This window comes from Pollachius pollachius (assembly GCF_949987615.1).
Source record: "Pollachius pollachius genome assembly, chromosome: 6".
Classification (NCBI taxonomy): domain Eukaryota; kingdom Metazoa; phylum Chordata; class Actinopteri; order Gadiformes; family Gadidae; genus Pollachius; species Pollachius pollachius.
In genome coordinates this window covers 13,504,615-13,525,358 of record NC_136939.1, presented here as the reverse complement: position 1 = coordinate 13,525,358, position 20,744 = coordinate 13,504,615, and the positions used below count along the sequence as shown (strand labels likewise).

Genomic DNA, 20,744 nt, shown 5'->3' with positions numbered 1-20,744 from the left:
GTGTTGGGCCGAGCTCGAACCAGGTTCAAATCTGGTGTTGCTCGTGGCGAATGAGGTCGAGGCTTAAGTATGTGGTTAAGTATTTTAACGCTTAACGTTGGTGAATATACGTTTTTTTCTTTTTTCTTTGTATCTTGACGGAGGGACCACTAAGAAGCTGTAAGCCGTGTTTGTTATTTGGAATTAGAAAACTTGCTCAATTAAAATAAATACAGTTAACAACGCACTTGGGAACCTATTTGGCCAAATATAGATATTCAGGATCCATATTAATTTAAAACGATTGGAACGTAGTAAAGTCTTTGAAAAATAACAAAGAAAAACAAACAATTGTAGAAAGTGTATGATAATATTTCCACGGTTGATATGAGGAACAGGATATGGCGTGACAGTGAATGGGGGGGGGGGGAAACCATGGCAGGAGTGAGGGGCTTAGAACTAATCACAGCATCATAGGAAGGGGGGATCGCACCAGCTTTAGTCATGTGACGTTTGGGGGTAGCGTTTGTACAGACACCTCTGCTGTGAGTATGAAGCCTCTACAGTGTGTCGCTGTGGCTTTTTCTCCTTCCCCCTTTCAGCAGACAGACGCTTGATACCCGCCAGAAGAGTGTAAAAGCAGAAGCCGAGATGAGGAGACATGACGGGGGGGGGGGGGGGGGTGCTAATGAGGCTTAACACAAATCCAGTGTATGGCGAGAAGAACAGAAACGGAAAGAAAGTAAATTTAGAACAAGGCACAGAATTTTCTGCAAATGGTTGAAACTAAAAATTCGTACCAGCAGTTTCTTTTTTTTTCCTTTTTTTTTCTTTTTAAGGTTGGTGTCAAATGGTTAGGGTCTTTTAAAAGTGATTCTGTGCTGGATAGGTCTGGCACACACACACACCGCCCCACTTCCACCCAGACACCTTCCAGCATACCAAAACAAATGTAAAAAAAAATAAAGACCCGTGAACAAATATAACCCCAAAGACCCGGTAACCCATTTCCATGCCCGACATGCCTCTGTCTTTTTTTGTTGAAACACATAAAACATTCCATCTACAGCCGCATACTAGTCTAAACACGTCTTAAAACCATCCCTCTGAAAAACTCCTCCCTTCCTCACCTCCTCCAACATCCCCCCACCCCGGCCCAAAAAGATAAAACAATGAATAGAAAAATAAAAGAACATAAAAATACTTCATAAAACAAAACAAAACAACAACCATCAAAGATTGTCCCTAACTCTCTCCAAATCCAAAATCGAATCCTCCCCAGGCCCACCCACCTACCTGACCTCCCCTCCACCTCCATCACCCCACCCACCGCCCACCTAGCCCCCTAGCACCCCTCGCCCCGGGTCCCACCCAGGACCCAGGCAGGGCCGCCGCCGGGCGAGAAGGAGCCCTCCTCTAGATGTAGTACTCCTTCTTCTCGTCCGAGTTGGTGTGGCCGCCCTCGGCGTTGATGATGGCTGTGTCAGCGTCTGCGGCGTCGTCCGCGCCCTTGGCCTCGTGTGTGAAGTAGGTACCTGTTGGCGGGGGGTGTAGGAGTGTAAGGTCAACGAGGGAACGATAGGCTAGGCCAATACAATGCACAGGATTAAATGCGGCGTTACGGAAGCGGCATCGCCGTAATTATGCAAATCCGGCGCCGCGTGGCAATCGACACTAATCTCAAGACGGGGCGCCTCGTTCCCGACAAGACTCAAAATTCTCGTTATTTCCGTTCCCGTCGGTGGCGCGGTGGAGATTGCGGCGCACTAAATCCTTTCCCTGCGACGGGGCCCTCAGTGTGAGCTGGGCCACGGCGGTTCCACCTTCACATTAACCTTGCCGGGGTGGAATGAGGGATCGAGAGTAGCAATCAACTTCAAGTCCTAATGTGGACAGAATGTGTTCTTTGAGAGATGAGGTGCTGACGGGAGGGGGAGAGGGAGGGCCACCGGGAGTGACTGTCACACGCTAAAAATAAAAGCGTGACAGTGAGAAACCCTTTCTGCAGTTCAGTGTCGCATGAAAACTGACAGGAGCGTTTGATTTTTTTTGCTCTGGACGGCATAGCAAAGTCAATCATTATTTCCATGAAAAAGATCCAAAAGGTATCCACAACTTCAACTACAGCAGCAGTTAGGTGAAACCAGCAGGAGAGGCTGTTGGTTAAGATGCTAGCCAGAGACTCGGATGGGATCCCCAATATCTGCATCCTGTCGTCATCCAAGACGCAGGCCTAAACCCTCACCTGCTCATCAACGACACCAATCAATACAACAATACACTGCCAGGCGCTTTGGATAAACGACAGAGAAAGGAATAGAAAGACAAAGAGGCCTTACCTTTGTGTCTCGCAAAATAGCGTCCGAGCACGATGAGTAGACAGAGCATGGCGAACACCACCACCGCCACCACGCCGCCAATCACGGCGTGGTCCACCGTTCTCGGAGACCCCTCGCCAGCTCTGGAATCTGGAGGGCACAAGACAAGGCACGGACATGTCACCACAGAGTGTTGAACGATGAATGATTGGGTGGTGCGCTCACCTGTCCAGACAGAAGGAGGGTAAACATTTAATTCTGGTTGCCGAAGCCGCAAAACTGAACTAGAAACCCTGAGGCGTCCAGACTATCTCGAGCTGAACTTAGATAATGTGCGACTGAGACGTATAAAAAGGTGTAACATGGAAAAGTTCATGCATCTCCGTTTGCGTGAGCATCTTTTGCAAAGGTCAGACACATTTACACAAAGGGTTTCTTTTTCCTGGGTAAAACAGACATTGACGTCGAGCCAACAAACTCGGTTCATGTGCAACTCATTGCTGTGTTTCTTTTTGCTCCAAAAGAAAGAACAAGAAGAACCCCAATTAAAAAGCTCCATCACAACAGGCAGGAGTACACTTCCACGGGCCCGGGCTGGGACACAGACATGGGCTGCAACTTTATTTTACTACTTTAGTTCTTTGGGAGGCAGAGAGAGAGGTTTTTATCCATGCTTAGACGGTCGTGGACCACAACAGCCAACTCTGGGGGCTGCAGGCCATAATGATGTGTGAAAGCTATTGATTATGTGTAGGGATCCATGACAACCCAAAGTGAATGGCCGTTTGAGGACGGGATTGGCCCTTCACGGCACAAAGGAGGAGCCAATTTTTCCATGGATAGAGCTCACAGTGCCAACAAACTAAATTGGAAGTATTGAAGATGTGTCTGTGTGTAGACGCTACCAGCTAGCCTATTTACTGTTCTACTAATTGTTCTCCAGCAGTAGTAGATGTACATTTGATGAGTGAACGCTGGGGAAGTGCCTCTCTCCTGATGAGCATGGTACCGTCTGCATCTCGATACAAGGCCTCTGACACAATGGACACGATACTTATGGTTTGAGACAATTCGGTGCGATTTGTTTGAAAATCAATGCAATCGGATACCATTTGATCAATGCGCTTATATTTGTTTGATTAAGTGATGCAGAATACACCATTTTTCAGATAGAGTACCGAGTACTCACCTGTAGGTTCTTGACCCAAAATGAGTACTGATAACAGTGCTTTTAGTTTTAATTGAGTCACTCAGTGATCCCCATCTCTACTCGACCTCAGTTGGGTGTCCGATTGTCTAAACAAGTATTAAGTAGTGAACACTGTGGGAACACCGGTGCAAACAAGCAGCCGGCGTTGTGCAGTCCTTTCATGTCACCCGTCCGACTTCATCCATCACGGCTAACATGTTTCGATCACCTGTGCCCGTCTCAACACACCCTAAATTGGCAACGAGGGAATTTCCCTGTGAAACATGGAGACGATAGAGCGAGGGATGCAGCAGTTATTTATTAAGGGATTAGAAGAGGACTGGATGAAAAGGTCTAAAAACCACCATTGCGTCCTGCCTACCCGCCCTAAACCTGCTCTGCCATTACTCCACTTGAGAGGGAAGCAATAGGGACGGGGGGCTGGGGCTGACCGAGCCAGACAAAACATTATGTGATAGATCTAATAGGTTATTTTGACTTTAGATATGCTGCGTCTTCCCTTTTCCTCCCGCCAGTAGGCCGATTCAATTATAGTGTGCAGGGATCCTGTTACCTACCAATTGGCTCTTGTCAGACGGCGTAAGTTGTGGTTTAACACGCCGTCTTGTTACGATGGAAACGGGGGATTCTCGGGGCCGTTCCCATCCACCGAGATCGCAGCGTTCCGAGATGGTCTCCTTTCCCATTTTTTCTGAAGCTTTACTGACCAAGTCCTATTGTCTCAAGCCATTTAACACATACAAAAATATATGTAACTATAGTGTGTGAGTGTGTGTGTATGTGTGTGATTCAGATTTGCTGATAACCGGTTAACCATTCCCAAAAGATTGAAATGCTTAAAATACTCACTTATACCAGTGAGACATTGTTGGAAAATATTTGGGAGGAAGTACAGTGGAATGGCTTTCCACTTGCCAATGCTAAGCAGGGAAAACACGATGGCAAAACAACAAGCCATTGAGTTAGAGTACACAAACACACACCAGTGTCTCTCCGGAGCAGATCTGTCACTTCACAGGCTTCCCAGGCGGTGAATTAGCCTCTTCCCTTAACCAGATTTATCCAGGGATGTTGTTTGTGACGATAGGCTTCCGCTAAACCGTTGACTTACAGTATGTGCTGATGACATCCAAGCACGCCACAAAGAGGCTTTGGGTTGAGGCCTGGTGCTTCTCAATCACGACTTTTTAATACACCACGCCATGCAATCCCGCCCACCCATCAGAATTAAATCTCAAAAACACACAACAAAAGACCCCGGGGTCAGGCATTTGGGCGCGCCCCTCGCAGACGGCTTTCCGTTTGACGGGGCCGGGCGATGAGTAAGCCAAGAGGGGGACAGACGAGTGGTAAGCCCCCTGGAGGGCTCCGGAAGCCCCCCCGATACCATTAAAACACACCGATTTGTATGCGGCGGGGCTTGGCTTCACGAATGACCAATTACTCTGTCAACCTGTGATATCCATTCCCGTTACCTCACACGACTACTCCGTCTTACCATTGCACAGGGTCATTGTTTTGCCTATCAGGGGTGGAAGCGATTGATGTAATTGCATTTTTCTTAGAAGCTCCGTCCGAGTGGGCGGCTGGAGTGCGGCCCATCGGCGTGTTGAATGAACAGGCCAGCGTGACGCCCGGCCTGCTGCCTTTGGCTCCGGAGCAACATTGATCCGCGCGGGGGGAAATTAAACCAGTGGGAAAATACGGGCAAATGCCAAAATAAATCCTGTTCTAAGGAAAGGTGTGCCGAGCGGACCGGGAGCAGGTGCTTTCAATCGGACGCTGCTCATGATGTAATTACACACACATCATCTCGTCGCGCTTTGAAAGTCACAAGTAAATACGCTGCCCTGAGCCGCCTGACCGTGGGTTTGTTTACGACTGGCTCTGAGGGGGGGCGATCTTGGCAAAGGGTTCCGGTGACACGGTGGGGCCAAATTGCAAATGCTGCCCGGCCAGACGTGTTTGAAACGCCTTGTGACATTTGTGCAGTGGTTGAAAAAATCAAAACAACGTGGACCACATCTAATGAGTCCACTTGTAGCCAAATGTAGGACACTAAAACGAAGAAGGATCACAGTTTGTACCTACACTTTCTGGAGGACAAGTCAAACAGGGTTCACTTTGCACACACACTTTGGATAAACCCACAGCTAGCGATGGCAGGGACGTGAATGTAACCACCGACTGTGTACACGCTGCTCCTCCAGCAAACAAATGGAAGTCTGCAGATCCAAAGGGTTCCTCTCCACCCCCTCCACACCAACATCCCTCTCTCTCTCCTTCTTCAAGGTAAACAGCTCTGCTCTCATAAGCCATAACCCGTGTCCAAACAACCAAATAGGTCCTTATGTGGCTGCCTTCTGTGGTTATGTTCCTCTTATGCTCAAGCGCTTCCGTCGGGATACCGTTGAACTACATGTGGTGAGGGCCGGGGCCTGTGTGAGCCTCACATGGCCTGGCGTCTGAGGTCAAAGCCTACACTGGCGTTGTGCGGTGCAGCGCCTGTGCGCGCCGTACCACAGGGGGAACAACAATGATGATACACAGTAGACCAAGCAGACCAGGGTCTTACATTTCCCTTGGTTTTCGTTTGGGTTCAAGCTTGTATTATGAGTGATTGAGTCCGTTCTGATAAAGTGGACACGCAGCAAACAAAAAAAAAGAATAATACGGACCATTGGTGAAAAACTGGGCGTTGAAGCAAAACTGTTCATTTCAATGTGTGCCAAAACAACTAAACAAACCCATATTTATAAAAATACCCCAGCCAACCTCAAGCCATTCAGAGATGTGTTTCACAAAACAATTGTTTGTTTAAACAAGCTTGTTTTTGTGCAAGTCATGGGTGGCCTACTCCTGCTGGTATTGGTACATTGAAAGTGACTTTATATATATATATGTCTTTATAAGATATAAAGATATATACAAATATAATTCTATATATATATATATATCGTTTTAAATATATATATTCAGAACTACAAATTAGGCTTGTATCCCCCTCAGCATCAACCTGCCTCCTTTTTTCATCCCGCCAATAGAAAAACATCATCCCTTACAGACTAGAGCCAAACAAGGTGTCCACAGGGCTAAACAAAACACACAACAGTTAATCAAGTGCAATCAGTTTGGCGGAGCTGGGGAGGAAGGGACGGAAGGGGAGGTTTGCCAGCCGTAAGTGGCGCACACCTGAGTATCTCATTTCAAAAGGACGTGCTGACAGGGGCCCTGATACCAGACAGAGATCTGCTAATAGGATCTTCCTAATCTGCTAATGAAGCGTTAGTGATTGCCACTGCGGCGCCGGGAGATAGCGGGCCAATCAGAACCAGAGGGTGCGGCGCCACCGCCACAGCCTGATTCTAAATGCAAGGAGGCTCCCCCACTACGTTGGCCCAGAGGCGTCCGCCACACCAGGGGCACCGCAGGGAACAAGAGGATGCAGCTAACCCGGTCAGCTCATTGGGTATGGGTGAGTGTGCACCGTGCCTGGGCGTTTGTGTGTGTGTTCGATAGTGTTAAAAGGCGGGACACAATTCAGTTCCAGCTTTTAAACTGTATACTTTAACGGCTTAATGAGATAAATGAACAACCCCACTCACACTCATGTTATATTGCTTAAAGGTGTCATTGCATCGTTTTTCATTGATTTTGCGGTGGTCACTAATAGCAATGAATGATCTTTGAGTTGGTTTTGGTGAAAAAAAAATCAATAAATATCAATGATTATTCATGACATGCAAATGTCTCATCTCTGATTGGCTAACAGCACTGTCCTTCCCTGTAATAAACCCAATTAAACTTCCAGAGAGAGGGGGGGGGGGGGGGGGGGGAGAGAGAGAGAGAGAGAGAGAGAGATCTCTTGGCCAAGAAAGCAGAGTTGAGAAAGAAATGGTTGGATTGAACATTCATTCAACCCGTGACCGCGGACCGGGCACTCCCGCGACTCCCGGCAGCCATGCCTCCCATCGGGCACCGTGACCTTGGGCACCGCGGGCACCGCGACCGTGGCCACAACACCCCCGCGTCTCCCGCCGTGCCCCGTGAACGAATGAATGAATGGCCCGGGAACCGCGGGCACCGTGACAGCGGCCCGGGCAACACGGGCACCGCAGCCCGGGAATCACGGGCACCGCAGCCCGGGCAACACGGGCACCGCGAAAAGAGATCACGGACAGATGCCTAATTAGGCCTATATATTTTGTATTTGAAATACAGCAGTCTTTTCGTGGAGACTACGCTCAGAGCAGCTGGAACTGAACAACAGCAAGAGGAAGGAGGATAACGGGCTATGAAACAAAAAAATAATATTTTCATCGGCCATGTTTGATTGTGTTGTGTTGGTTATTGAGCTGTTAACCCGCAAACTTTTTTTTTAATGTTTATCAGCGTTATATAGAGATCATCATGATAGCTGACGTAACGGGAGTCCGGGCGTGTGCAGGACCGAACCGCGCTGTATGACCACTGTTACACTGCGCAAAGACAGTAAAAAGTAGCTGAGACGGTAGAGGGGTCAGAAACCAATAAATGAAAATAGGCTATTTATTTCAGGTAGCCTATTTTTGCAACAAAAAGATTTAGAAACCATGAAAGTTTAAAATCCCCCCCCCCCCTAGGTTGTGCGAACGCCGCCCAGGGGGCGGTACCGGCCCTGTTGAGAAACCATGAGCTACGTCTTCAGATTTTTGCATTAATTAACTTTGAGACATTGTCAATGCGAGCAGGTCTCTGTTTAACTAAAGTATTAAAGAATTAAATAAGTAAAGAATGGGGAATATCTTTTGAGGAGGACTAGAGGTAATTCAAACCTTGGTTTTTCAGATCAATGTTTTAGAACCATCTGCTTTGAGATCTCTGAGTGTGCTTCAGAGCTTTAAAACACGATATGATTGAAATAATAAAACACAATGCTAAAAAGCACTCAAAGGAGGATACACCTCAGGTGAAGAGCATCACAGTACTCTGACTGTCATCTGGATCACTATCTCTAGAGCAGGTTGGTTAACGCTCAAGCGCCACTCATTACTCTCTGACCACTAGAGGGCACCACAAACATTTCAAACCACCTTTCCACCTTACGCTTCCCTCCCTAACTCTCTCTCTCTCTCTCTCTCTCTCTCTCTCTCTCCCCAAACCAAACATGGTGCCAACTGTGCTACCGAGGCCCCCGTTAAGCTAGTGCAAAGCCTCATTGATAAATGTCAACATATCCATTTAATTGCACCGCAAACAAACAAGTCAGAAAAGCTGCTCTGTCTGCAGTTTAAAATCAGCACTTTTATTCTGTAGGGCGGTGGTGGTGGTGGTGGTAAGGGGGGGATAGAACACTAGGCGGAACTAAGTGCTGAAAAGAGGGAAAAAGACTTCCTAAAAGACGAGACACCAGTCCCTGGTGGCTGAGGCTATTGGGAGAAGGACAGCCAATCAGTGGCCTTTTAATACGAATTTGTCTCTGAAACAGCTTTTTATTCCTAGGTAGAGGGGACGTTCCCTGGGAATTACTAAAATATTCAAATTTGGGAAACAAAAATGTGACAGATGTGTTTCTTAGACAACAGGTAATGGTGTGTAATGCATTCCCCACTTTAGTGCGTATGGCAGCCATAATCAAATGGCGGATGATTTACACCGACATCTGGCACACAAAAGCAAATATCCCATCGCCCGCTCTCCCCCGGGGTCCCTGATATCTATTTTCCTCCGTGGGTACTATTCATCATTCATCCAATCATGGCTAGTTTTCATCTAAAATGTAATATAATTATGGGCTTAACTGTACTCTGGATGTTTAAGCTGTATCTAGGCCACAGCAAGCTCGATAAACACCTTCTAATAATGGCTTTTAGTGGTCTCCGGAGTGACTTATCCTAACACATCGAGTACTCCTGATGGCTCCCAGGCCACATGACGGTGCCACGAGCTGCCGCGCCGCCCATCAGTCCTGTTAACGGGGGACTGTGGTTTGGAAAAATAATAGGAGTGAATAACCAGAGAGAAAGAGGAAGAGGGACCATTGCGGTTGCTGTAACTTCTCCAGGGTGTCTTTCCTCCTCTCATGCGTGATTATCACCCCCCTGTTGGCCCTGGCCGCCCCTTCGCTGGCTGCTCCCAGCGAGCTGTCTGTGGAATATTTACTAAAAGGCTGCCTGACAAACTAAGCGGGATACCTGTTTCATAACAGGGTCTAGGGGAGGTGGGCCGTGAGTGTCCTTTTACTTCTTTTTCCTTTTTTTGTCTCGCTCCACAACACGACCACGTCACACTGCCAAGAAAAATTGCGTAACCAGTTGTGACTCAAGCCCTTGGTGGATATAAGCTTGTTTACATCCCGTTCTTAATAATGTGTTTGCGACAGGAATGCTGCAAAGATGGAAAACAACCAATAGGGAAAAAAAAAAAGTGAGACTCTCCGAGGTATCCTGTCCCCTTTAAAGCCATAGTCTCAGCATTGAGGCGTTTCAGTCTGTTTTTCAGCCTTCCCTGACAGTGTGCCTTGCAATGGCAGCAAGACAACAATACACATATATATATACACATATATATATATATATATATATATATATATATATATATATATATATATATATATTCATCATAGAGCCAAGGAAGTCAGCACTGCCACGATCACCCACCACCAAGTGGTGGGATGACAACGATTGGGGCCAATCTTGACAAACCAGCATGCCTAATTTCCCCAGGGATGGTAGATAAAGTGGTAACTGTAATTCAAGGGCAGATTAAATGAGGGTGGGGGGACTTTGTTGCGCTACATGTCACCGGCAGAAACCCCTGTCGACTGCACTGCCTAATATCTGCTCATTTGAAGAGGAAACAATGAAAAGAGACACAGAAGACTTGGGTGAATAGTGCCCTACTTAAAGACTTCTGCTGTGTGTGTGTGTGTGTGTGTGTGTTTTCAAAGTCTATGCCCTGCCTCTGGCTTTGAAGGAGTTAGCCGAGCCAAGTTGCCTGGCAGAATTGCCTCCGTTTTCATATTTTAATGTACACAAGTTAAAGGCAAGTTAACTTGTGACATCAACATTTTTTGCTTTTATTTATTTATGCTATTTTTGTAAAGGCATTGCTTTATATTTAATTGCGGCCTCTGGATTGTGTATGGCTATGAATACGCTCTGCTAGATGAAGCGTGTACACAGGCATTACGTCGGTACTATTTGGATGAATAATTGTGTAATTACAAACACTCAGGAATGGTCATAACTACCACTCTGAAATGTGCAATAGGAATCCATTCCCCCCTCCGCCCCCCAGCCATCCCTTTGCTGGGAGCGTCCTCATTCCACTGGACCAATGACAAATCCCTGATAATGGCTTCATGCATCATCCTTGCCAAATAATTTACCTCCACTGTCTCTGCCAGAGTCTGACCCACAGTCACAGGAGGGAGGGGGACTGGACAGAATGGACAGAGGCTTTGGGAGGCAGCATTTGGCGCGTGCTGTGTCACCAAGTTGGAAGCCTTCTCTGTGTGTGTGTGTGTCTGTGTGTATTTGTGCATGTGTGTGTATATTTGTGTATATACTCTGTGTGGGTGTGTATATACTCTATGTGTGTGTGTGTGCACACACACAAAGATTTTTCCACATGCACACACACACATGCATGCATGTGGAAAGATCTTTGTGTGTGTGTGTGTGTGTGTGCATGTATATATATATATATATTTGTGTGTGTGTGTGTGTGTATGTGCATGTGTGTATGTATGTGCGTGTATGTGTGTTTGTGTGTATATGTATATGTGTGTGTGTGTGTGTGTGTGTGTGTATATGTATGTGTGTGTGTGTGTGTGTGTGTGTGTGTGTGTGTGTGTGTGTGTGTGTGCGTGCGAGAGAGAGTGTTTGAGGATTCCGGTGAGGAGAATGATAATGCAGTAGGAGGATTTCCAATTAGAAAGGGGTGGGCGAGGTGATTACAGCGGCAGTGATTATACTGGCCGCCCGGAGCCCGGCAGCACGCGAGTGCCAGCCGGTAACCATGGCGGCCTGCTCAGGGCCACTGAGATGTGCTGAGTTACGAGGGGCGAAGGTGGGCTGAGGTCAGGTCCTGGTGGTGGTGCTGGTCGTGGTGATGGTTGTAGTGAAGACAGAATTAACTAGTGTTTGTTTTATCAAGGCTGCAGCCAAAAACAAATACTCTTCTTTTCGGTAGAGAGAGCCGTGCGCAGACTGTTCTGTCATGCAAATTGTTAACCCATTGGCTAGTGTCATATATACGCTGCACAGATCGCAGTTGGACGATTTAAGTATTTTCTTAAAAAATCAGATGTTATTTTTAAACGTACACCGCTTTAAGCACCCTTTAAGGAAGGCTTCCCAGGGCGACACAACGGGCGTGGAGGCCCACATGCTCATTTTCCCTGGTGCCACTGTTTCCCTAACAAATCCTAGACAACCAGGAAGCAAAACGGCCCAATTTGTGTTTCACACTGAAAACCCTCCCAAACACAAGCCCCAAATGAAGACAGCCAACACTCTAGAAGGAGAAACACACACACACACCTCTCCCAAATACATACACACACACCCTCATGCTACTGCTGGGCAAATGACACATAAAATGCAGACATAAATAGTCTTTGCTCATTCCTACACTAATACTCCAATCCCTCAGAAAGCTGTTCTTCACAGACTCAGTTAAGTGCTGAGTTGAATTGCAAAATACATTATTAGCACATTGATTGCCTGGCACTTATGCCTTAAGGTAACTAACAAAGTTGTTTCTTCCATATTTCTACTGAGTGCCTTCACATTTGCGTTTCCATAAAATATACATAAAATGCTGTCATCACAGTCATTGGATTAAGGGGGGGTGGGCTGTCCTTTAAATTTTTTGTTTTGCCTCCCTGGGAAAACAGACACACTTCCAGGCTGGCTGCTTTATACAAAGTGGCTTTTATCCTCCTACATTCCTTCAATATGAGGTCTTCGGGCCCGGCTCAATTATCCGTCCACTTTCAGACACATGCCGACAGCCACGTTGGCAGGTGTGTCCTTTCGTTCCCGGGCTTGTTCACCTCTCCAGACAGGGAATTAGCCGCTACAGCTAGCCATCAGCTCATGCAACTGACATCTTCCACCAACATGCCCTTTCATTTGGGGAAGGTGTGTGTGTGTGGGGGGGGGGTGGTAGGAGAGAGGGAGAGATAGGATGGATGTGGGAAGAAATAGGCAGTTCTACAAAAATAAGTAAGAAAGTGTGGGATCCATGCCTCTAAAAACCTACATATAACTTTTATGCGCATTTGGGTGTCACATTTCCCCTTATTTCCCCTTTTTCTGCTAACAGCTAAACAATACGGTATATGTAATACAGATTAAATATGCATAAAAACAATGTAAGTAAGCAGGCTAATAACAGTTGTGATGCAGTAAAGTGGCTGGGGTGTCTGGGTTCACTGAGGAGGTCACGAGTTTGGAGCCCGGTGTGTACAGCCTAGCTGTGGAATTCCTTGAACAAGACACCTGAGGTGACCTCAATGACATGTACTTCCATTCATTCAATTGAGCTTCTGCTGACAGAAAAGTATAGAAATAGTCGTCGCTATAATAATGGTGGATTCCGGACAGCACAAGTCTCGATCATTATGGCCGTGGTACGGTAAACACAAGAATAGGAGACGTGACATGTACACATATGCAGAATGGACGCATCTAGCAAAACATTGTGCTGGGGGGTTTGATAAAGACACAAAGGATCCCAGCTAATTTATTTTAGTATTATTAACAACAAGTACATGCGCATCTTCACAGCCAGTCCTTTACTGACTGTGGTTACACAATGTCTTCCTGCATTTTTAGGGTTAGGGAGGAATGGACCAAAGCATGGCTTGTTTCAACACAGGAAAAAGCCGTCCCCATGGCGATATCTTCTGAAAAGACGCTCCGGCAAAGCGAGGTCAGGAACCAATGTGTTCGCTCAGAATCTCAGAGCCAGCGAAGATGAAGAACCTGGTACGAACTTGGTCTTTGTTTAATAAATAAGGGCAATGGCTAGTTTTACAGGCATGGGAAATAATGCCTACAATTTTATTCCTGCATTACATTGTTTTTTAAATGTTAAATTCCTCAATATCCCGCTGTTGTTTTGCAGGAAAACACGTCCACATTGACCATGTTGGGTCTCCGCATAAAGTGTTTTGACATCAAGGGCATCCAATCAAGCTGAACATGGGAGAGAACCGCAGCCAGCGATTGTGGACAAATTGTCGAAACGAAAGGCAATGAATAGGGGCCAAAGTGTAGGCATGAACGTACACCAGAGACTCTCTCAGGTGAATCCATAATGTGGTTGTGATCTACACTGCATTCCCTTAATGACATTCATAATGACTTGCATCTTGCTGAAGTCCCCCTCCCCCCTGAGTTTACACCACATATAATACGGCAGCACTGTTGCTCCACAGTGACAAATCTCTGGCTTTGGGGAGGACATTGCAGAAGACGAGTGATGTTTTAATGCAGAGTAAATACCTGGCCAACCTTGGCAATAATTAGAATGCCTTCCTAAGGCATCTTGTGCAGCATTTGTGCAAATATTTGTAAAGAACACGATTGCAGGTAGCCTGAAGCTAGGAATACTATAAACATTCACTCCAAACTGAACCATACTCCCAAAATGACAGAATAATGGAATGGTCATGTTATATTTTGAATACCAGGAAGTGATGCACAACATCGGTATTGGGGACCCAATCATTATGTGTTAGAAGTCCTCTCAGTCATATGGTGGCAGAGTTGTTAATAGAAGGCTGAGAGGAGGATAAACCCAGGCTAACGCTGTTGGATCCTGACATTTTGTGTTCATATAACAAATCAAAGCTACTATTTAAGTGCATGTCCTCAATGACAGAAACTGCAGGAAAAACCCCACAAATGTTCAAGGCTGACCGCAATATATGGTGTGATACAGTCAGCTGCCTCAAATATATTAAAGCAATGTGGACATATGCTTTATCTGTATGTATATGCAAAGTAAAATCCACATTTTCACGCCTCATTTATTACACCTTAATCAACACTTCTTTTTGCAATAGTAGGATTTTTCTGTCTACAACTTCCATTCCGGTTATAATGAGTTCTTTGTCGCACTATCCGCTGAGCAGGAACCGTCCATATAACACTTGTGCAACACAAATGTTACACTTCTCCGAACGTCTCCACACTGATGCAGCAAATGTAAATTACAACCTCAGGGTTATTTTTATCAAGGTTTCTTAACAGCTCCCTAGAAGAAGATGATTGGTACGATCTCGAGTCCCAAATTCACTCACTTTCTTGACTCAAGCACTTTGGGCTTAATGAAGTAAGTTAAGTTAAAGTCAAACATTGAATCTTTGTCCGGATGTCTTCTGCCGTTAATGACGCAGCGCAAACAGAGACAAATATTGGAATATGTTGGTGGTAAGGCAGTACAAGCACATACATCCCTGCAGCTCCACTACCAACCAACCCCATCTTCATGACGCGGCGCGTACTGCAGTACTGAACTGCTGAAACATACATGCATCCCAACTTTGACACAGTTAACAAATTGATGTCATGTCGATTTGTTCTAGTCAACCTGATGTTTGGCCTCAAAAACTCTGGTTTTGTTTCAACAAACAAAACCATATGAATTATTTTCTTGAGGCCAAACATCACATGTTATGCATCACATGTTATTGAAATAGTGTTTTTTTTCTATGTAATCAATACCACAAACATAAACAATACCAACAACTAAACATATATATATATATATATATATATATATATATATATATATATATATATTAGTGCTGTCAAGCGATTAAAATATTTAATTGTGATTAATCACATTAATGGCATCGTCAACTCGCGATTAATCACACATTTTTTTCTATTCTAAATATCCCTTGATTTCGTGCTGCTAGCCTTTAGTGAGATCAGGTAGTGTTGAGAAGGACAGTAAGAAGAGAGACCTGCAGTGAATTCAACCCGGTCCACTTGACATCGGTAGGTACATGACAGTGGTAGGCCTACCGTAAAACTTCAATAGCCCAGGCTTTTATTTGTTTCAATCACTGAACTTTCGAACAAAACTCTTGCTCAGCAAAGATGGGAAATACTATAACATTTATTATTTAAACCAGTATGAATAGTCCTACCGTACGTAGGCCTATACATATTACCAGCCTATTGAATAACGCCTACACACACACACACACACACATAACAATATTGCCTTCATAAAAGTTCCTTGCAGCGCGGTCCGGCAGCCTGAGCTGTGCCCCCGCAACCTCTTACTCAACAGACACAACAAACTGTCAACGTCGCAACCAAGTCAATTTTGTCTAGAGGGGAGTAACTGAGCGGCCCCTCCCGAAGCGGTACAGCCCAGGTGAGCCTTGAACTGCGATTGGTCAGAAAGACGGAACAGCACTGAACTCTGGTGCAGGCTCGAACAGAGTGACACACAAACACAAACACACACATTTAAAGGGTAATTCCGTCGTAAAATGGATTTGGGATATGTTTTGTATGATAACGAGTTGAAACGTTCGTTTTGGAGCACAAAAGGTAGATAGGTAGATTGACAAACACAGAGATTGTGACATCCGTCAGCAACACGCAAGCTCTGTGTTCGCCAATCTACTTATCGAGTCTTAAAAACAAAATGGCGTTGACGGGTGATCTACTGATGGTATTGTGTGTATAAAATGTTATTTTTAATAAACAATCTGTACACTTACAAAGTTCTCAATGCCTCGTTTTATATGTTAAGACCCTTATTATACTACCAAACAAGTGTCTTGTACTTTTAGTCTTTTAAGTGGTTAAAAATAGCGATTTAGTTTTTACCATAACCAGTGGCCCCATCGTTCCAAGTTTATAGCGTTTTGATAGAATCAGCTAAAAACAGCCAACTGAAGAAAGCGTCTATATGCGTCTATGTGCTCTAAAACAAACGTTTTTACTCGTTATCATACAAATCCATTTTACACCGGAATTACCCTTTAAGGAGTTTTTCATCCGCTCCGTATCCTTGCTTGCCCCAACAAGTTGGTGCGGCGTGCTTGTTGTTTTGTTTACGGTGTAGCTAGATCCGGTATGGTGATGTAGTTTTTCTAACGTGACTAGTTATTGCTAGACAGCAGGTGAAAAAACTACAATGTTTGCCAAGCCAAAACAGCGTTAATCGCGCAATAAAAAAATTAACGCCGTTAAAATTGGTTTGCGTTAACACCGTTAATAACGTGTTAAACTGACAGCACTAATATTTATATATACATATATATATATAGATATATTCATAGTCATTTTAAACAAAGCAAGGTTGAAAGCCAAAAATCTGGATAGATGAAAGGTAAGGGTGCTCTACTCGCCTAAAGGCTCTGGGTTAGAACCCCAATGTCTGCACTCTACCAATGCTTAAACATTACTCTCTCAGAAATGAAATAATTTCACTGAAAATCAATTTTTCAAGAAATTTGCAGCAACATTCAACATTCAAAGAGCAACATTCACCAGTAAATGTGAACAAGATATCCACACCGAGCAGGGTGGCTGTTGAAAGTCACCAATATCAATTGACGGCAAGGAATGATTTACCGCTCATGTCTGACAACGCTGAGAACCCCCATTTTAAGACATGATGGGGACAATCTCCCACAGTTCATAAAACTTACCATAATAAATTCATGGAGCCCTTAAAGAGTGGGTTCAAGACTTTCATTAGCTTTTACAAGTATCACTGTTGCCAATTGGTATGGTGTATCCAACTCTTCACCATCTTATGCTCTGCAAGGAAACACTTAGGAAACAGGCCTTATAACACACAGAAACACAATATGCATGGAAAAAGAGATTAAAACCGCACCGGGTGGCACATTTGATCAAACATCCAGGGCAGACTGTCCACCACGACAGAGAACCCTTCCCCATTCGGCAACAAATATGAATGTGACCGATGACCCAGTGGGTCACCCGACTCGACATTGAGGGACAAACAAGTCACAAACAAGTGCACCACGGATGATCGGGCATGCGGTAGCAAATAGGACCCTAGAAAGCAATTAAAATTAAAACAAACACATAACAATACATCAACAATTAAAGGAATCAAAGGAGGGGAAGAACAAGGAAGAGATACCGACCATGTGCTGCGGGTTCAGTGCTGGGCGCGGAGTCTGAGCACACAAGGACAGGCGGAGTCGGGGCAGGCACACACGAGAAGGGAGGAGAAGGTGGGAGAGGAGGGTGGGGGGAGGGGGGAGGGGTGGCAGGAAGGGGGAGTTGTGGCAAGCATGTTGAGAAGAATAAATGAAGTGGGGGGGGGGAGATTTTGGGGAGGGGGGGGAGAAGAGGGAAGAAAACAAAATGACACCCATAAGCAAGCCATCATAAAACCAGAACAGGACCCAACAAAAAAAACAACACCAGACAAGGCACTGAGGGAAATAAGAAAAGGGGGGAGGGGCCAAAGGCAGTGCAGAAATAAATAATGCACACGTATAAATTGCACATGCACATACTATCATACACACTGATGATACATTATGCTGTTCAACTAACAAAGATGGACATAATAACTAGGGACGGTATAGTATGGCCACATACTATACTGTCTGTAGCTTTTTATCCAGGCACACAGCCATTTCAGAAAAAAACATATCATACTTTTGAAAATCAAGTTAATGTAAAAGACATTAGCCTCAGTATGACGGACACAATAATAAACACGTTTAATATGACACAAAAAGTTACCATACCAACCTGGATTAACGATTTACCCAATGTCTACATACACAAACTCGGCCAGCACTGGTAAACTCAACATTTCCCGTGACGGTTAGAAGACGAGCTAGAACGCTGTGTCCGCAGAAAGTAGGAATACATTTGTTAAAATCATCCTTTCAAACCTCCATTTTGCCCTTCACGAGTGAGTCCCTCTTTGGGAGAATATCTAATAAAGTTGGAAACACTTCCTTGTTTCAGTTAACCAAATGAATGATCAGCGAACACTGAAATCCAACAGCAGGAACACAACTATTTCTTAAGTAGTTACTTCTTTTAGAAGTAACTACTTTGTCTAATATGATATTTGTTTATAGATGTCATGTTGATCTGCTGTCAAAAGGAGTAATGACTCAAGTGTCAGCTCTTGATGTTGCAATTTTCACCCTAAATGCCAGCAGAAATTGTTTCATATAAATATACATATATGTCTCCTTGATTGTTGTGTTATTTTTCCTTCTTATTCAACTTCATGCTTAAAATTAGTGATATAATTACATTTAATTGAATGTCAACTTTAATTTAAAGCTAATTCACAAGTGGTGATTAAACCGTAAAAACCCTCTTCCTATGTGTAGAACCGTATAGCAGCCACAGATACTAATTAGCTTTCTAATGAGTTAGTTAACTAGAAACCATATGCATGTGTTCGTTAACTAGAAAACAAAAGTACGGTTCAGAGAGACAGAGGGCGCCACTTCGATAAATATAGTAAATGGAAAAAAAGGGGAAGGGTTATTTAGCAAGAGAATCTGGTGGCTTGTACGTGAGCCCAAAATTGAAGGATAAAACCAAAAGCTATCAAACAGGGATTTATCAGCGGTAAAGGCAAGACAAGGACTAGGTCGGTTTAAAGTGGAGAAAGACATTTATATTTTAGAGTCTATGTTAACCACAACTATAAGGCCCCGTTCTATTGGGTCAGGTTAAAATATGTATTTTACCTCAGAATGGCCTCTAAAGCTTGCTTATGTCAAGCTTTTGAAGTATTATTATTTTATTTCATCCAGCTTGTTGCTATTCTGACCTAGTGCCCACGCTCTGACTGAAGGGGTCATTGCGATTACCTTGGGTAGGCAAAACATTTACAAAACCCGGGCATAGAAAGTTTGGCAAACGATTCAAGGACACTGGCTTTCAATTTGATGGAGCGAAAAAAACCTGGAAGACTGCCTGCCTTTAATGACGGTAAGGTCAGATGGAAGGGTTTTTACCTATTGAAATGGTTCAGAATTCCAATGCGGCAGGAAGACAAACAACTTTCTGGCTCTGGATCCAAGGCCCTCGTTTTCTTTCGAAACTTCAGACAAAAGCAGAATTTCTGCAATTTTCGGCTTCAGAAAGAGAATGCGGTTTGCTTTATCCCAATTCATACCACAGGCAGAGGCTGTGTAAGGCCACTCCATCATTGTGTGTTCCATTAGGGTGCAGGGCCTGTTCCTTTAGGGGCACTCTTGTGTTGTGTCCCTTCCCCACCTCAGGCCAGGACATGGTGTGCTGTCTGCATTCTCGTCCACTGATCAACAGCTCGTATGTGGCTGGCAAAGGCCGCTGAGACCAAAGACTTGGTGGTTACCACCAGCACTTTGGAGCTCAACAAGTGGAGACCCTAAGATGTCAAGTTGCCTTCTCTCGTTTTTTCGGTACCGGAATTTCAAGGCCTAATGGAATCATTGTATAATGATGTCTTGACTAGTTTTCCAAAAACACAACTTTTTCAAAAAACACAACATAGCTTGAATTGGTGCACAAATATCTGCGATGTGTCTACAAAATCTGAGCCGATTAATATGGTGCTTAGCAGGCCTACAAATAACAGCGATATTTGTAGTCCTGCCAAGCACTTAATTAATCACTTGATTAGACATGCGGCTTTGACCAAGATGACGCTAGGTTTTACATTGTATTACTGCTGCAAGAGTCTGCAATCAACTCCTGGCGGCATCTGACAGGCATTTGACAAAAACAAAACACTCAAAACGCTGAACCATTACTGTTCGTATGCTTTTGATTTACGTATAATTCACCTCCCATTACAGGGTGATTTTAAAGAATGGAATGGACGCCTACAGTATAAAAATCATCCACCCACACCTCCACATATGATACCTGGGCAGCCTTTGCCAATTAAGTTGGAGGCAAGAGGCAGAATGACAACCTTGCAGTGTTCAAAACCAAATGGTTGAAATGGTCAAAAAACGTACGTACTTCAGCGAGGCTCAAAACGCCTTGAGAAACACAGAGAGAGAGAGAGAGAGAGGGGATCTGGGCGAACAAATATGACAACAAAAACAAAGGGGATTAAACCACACCCCACGTTGTTTCTAAGAGACTTATGTTCTCTGTAGGATACGTCCCAAAAGTAAGTAGAAGTGTTGGTGTGCGAACGAGGAGGGAAAGGTTTCTCTTTGTGCGTTTTATTTTCTAAGCCACATGTTCCATTGTGGAAACTGAGGT

At 44.7% G+C, this 20,744-nt stretch overlaps 1 protein-coding gene across 1 annotated transcript in view; it reads right to left on the bottom strand.

Moving 5' to 3' along the window:
* Nucleotides 1-1,395: 1,395 nt before the first annotated feature.
* The window catches only part of cadm1a (cell adhesion molecule 1a), a gene marked incomplete at both ends in the record, with an annotated part of 247,721 nt that continues 228,372 nt past the window's right edge, over nt 1,396-20,744 (bottom strand). The window contains 2 exons of the mRNA XM_079737454.1: nt 1,396-1,514; nt 2,319-2,447. Coding sequence (XP_079593580.1) covers nt 1,396-1,514; nt 2,319-2,447 — 248 coding nt within the window. The remainder of the gene's footprint in view (nt 1,515-2,318; nt 2,448-20,744) is intronic.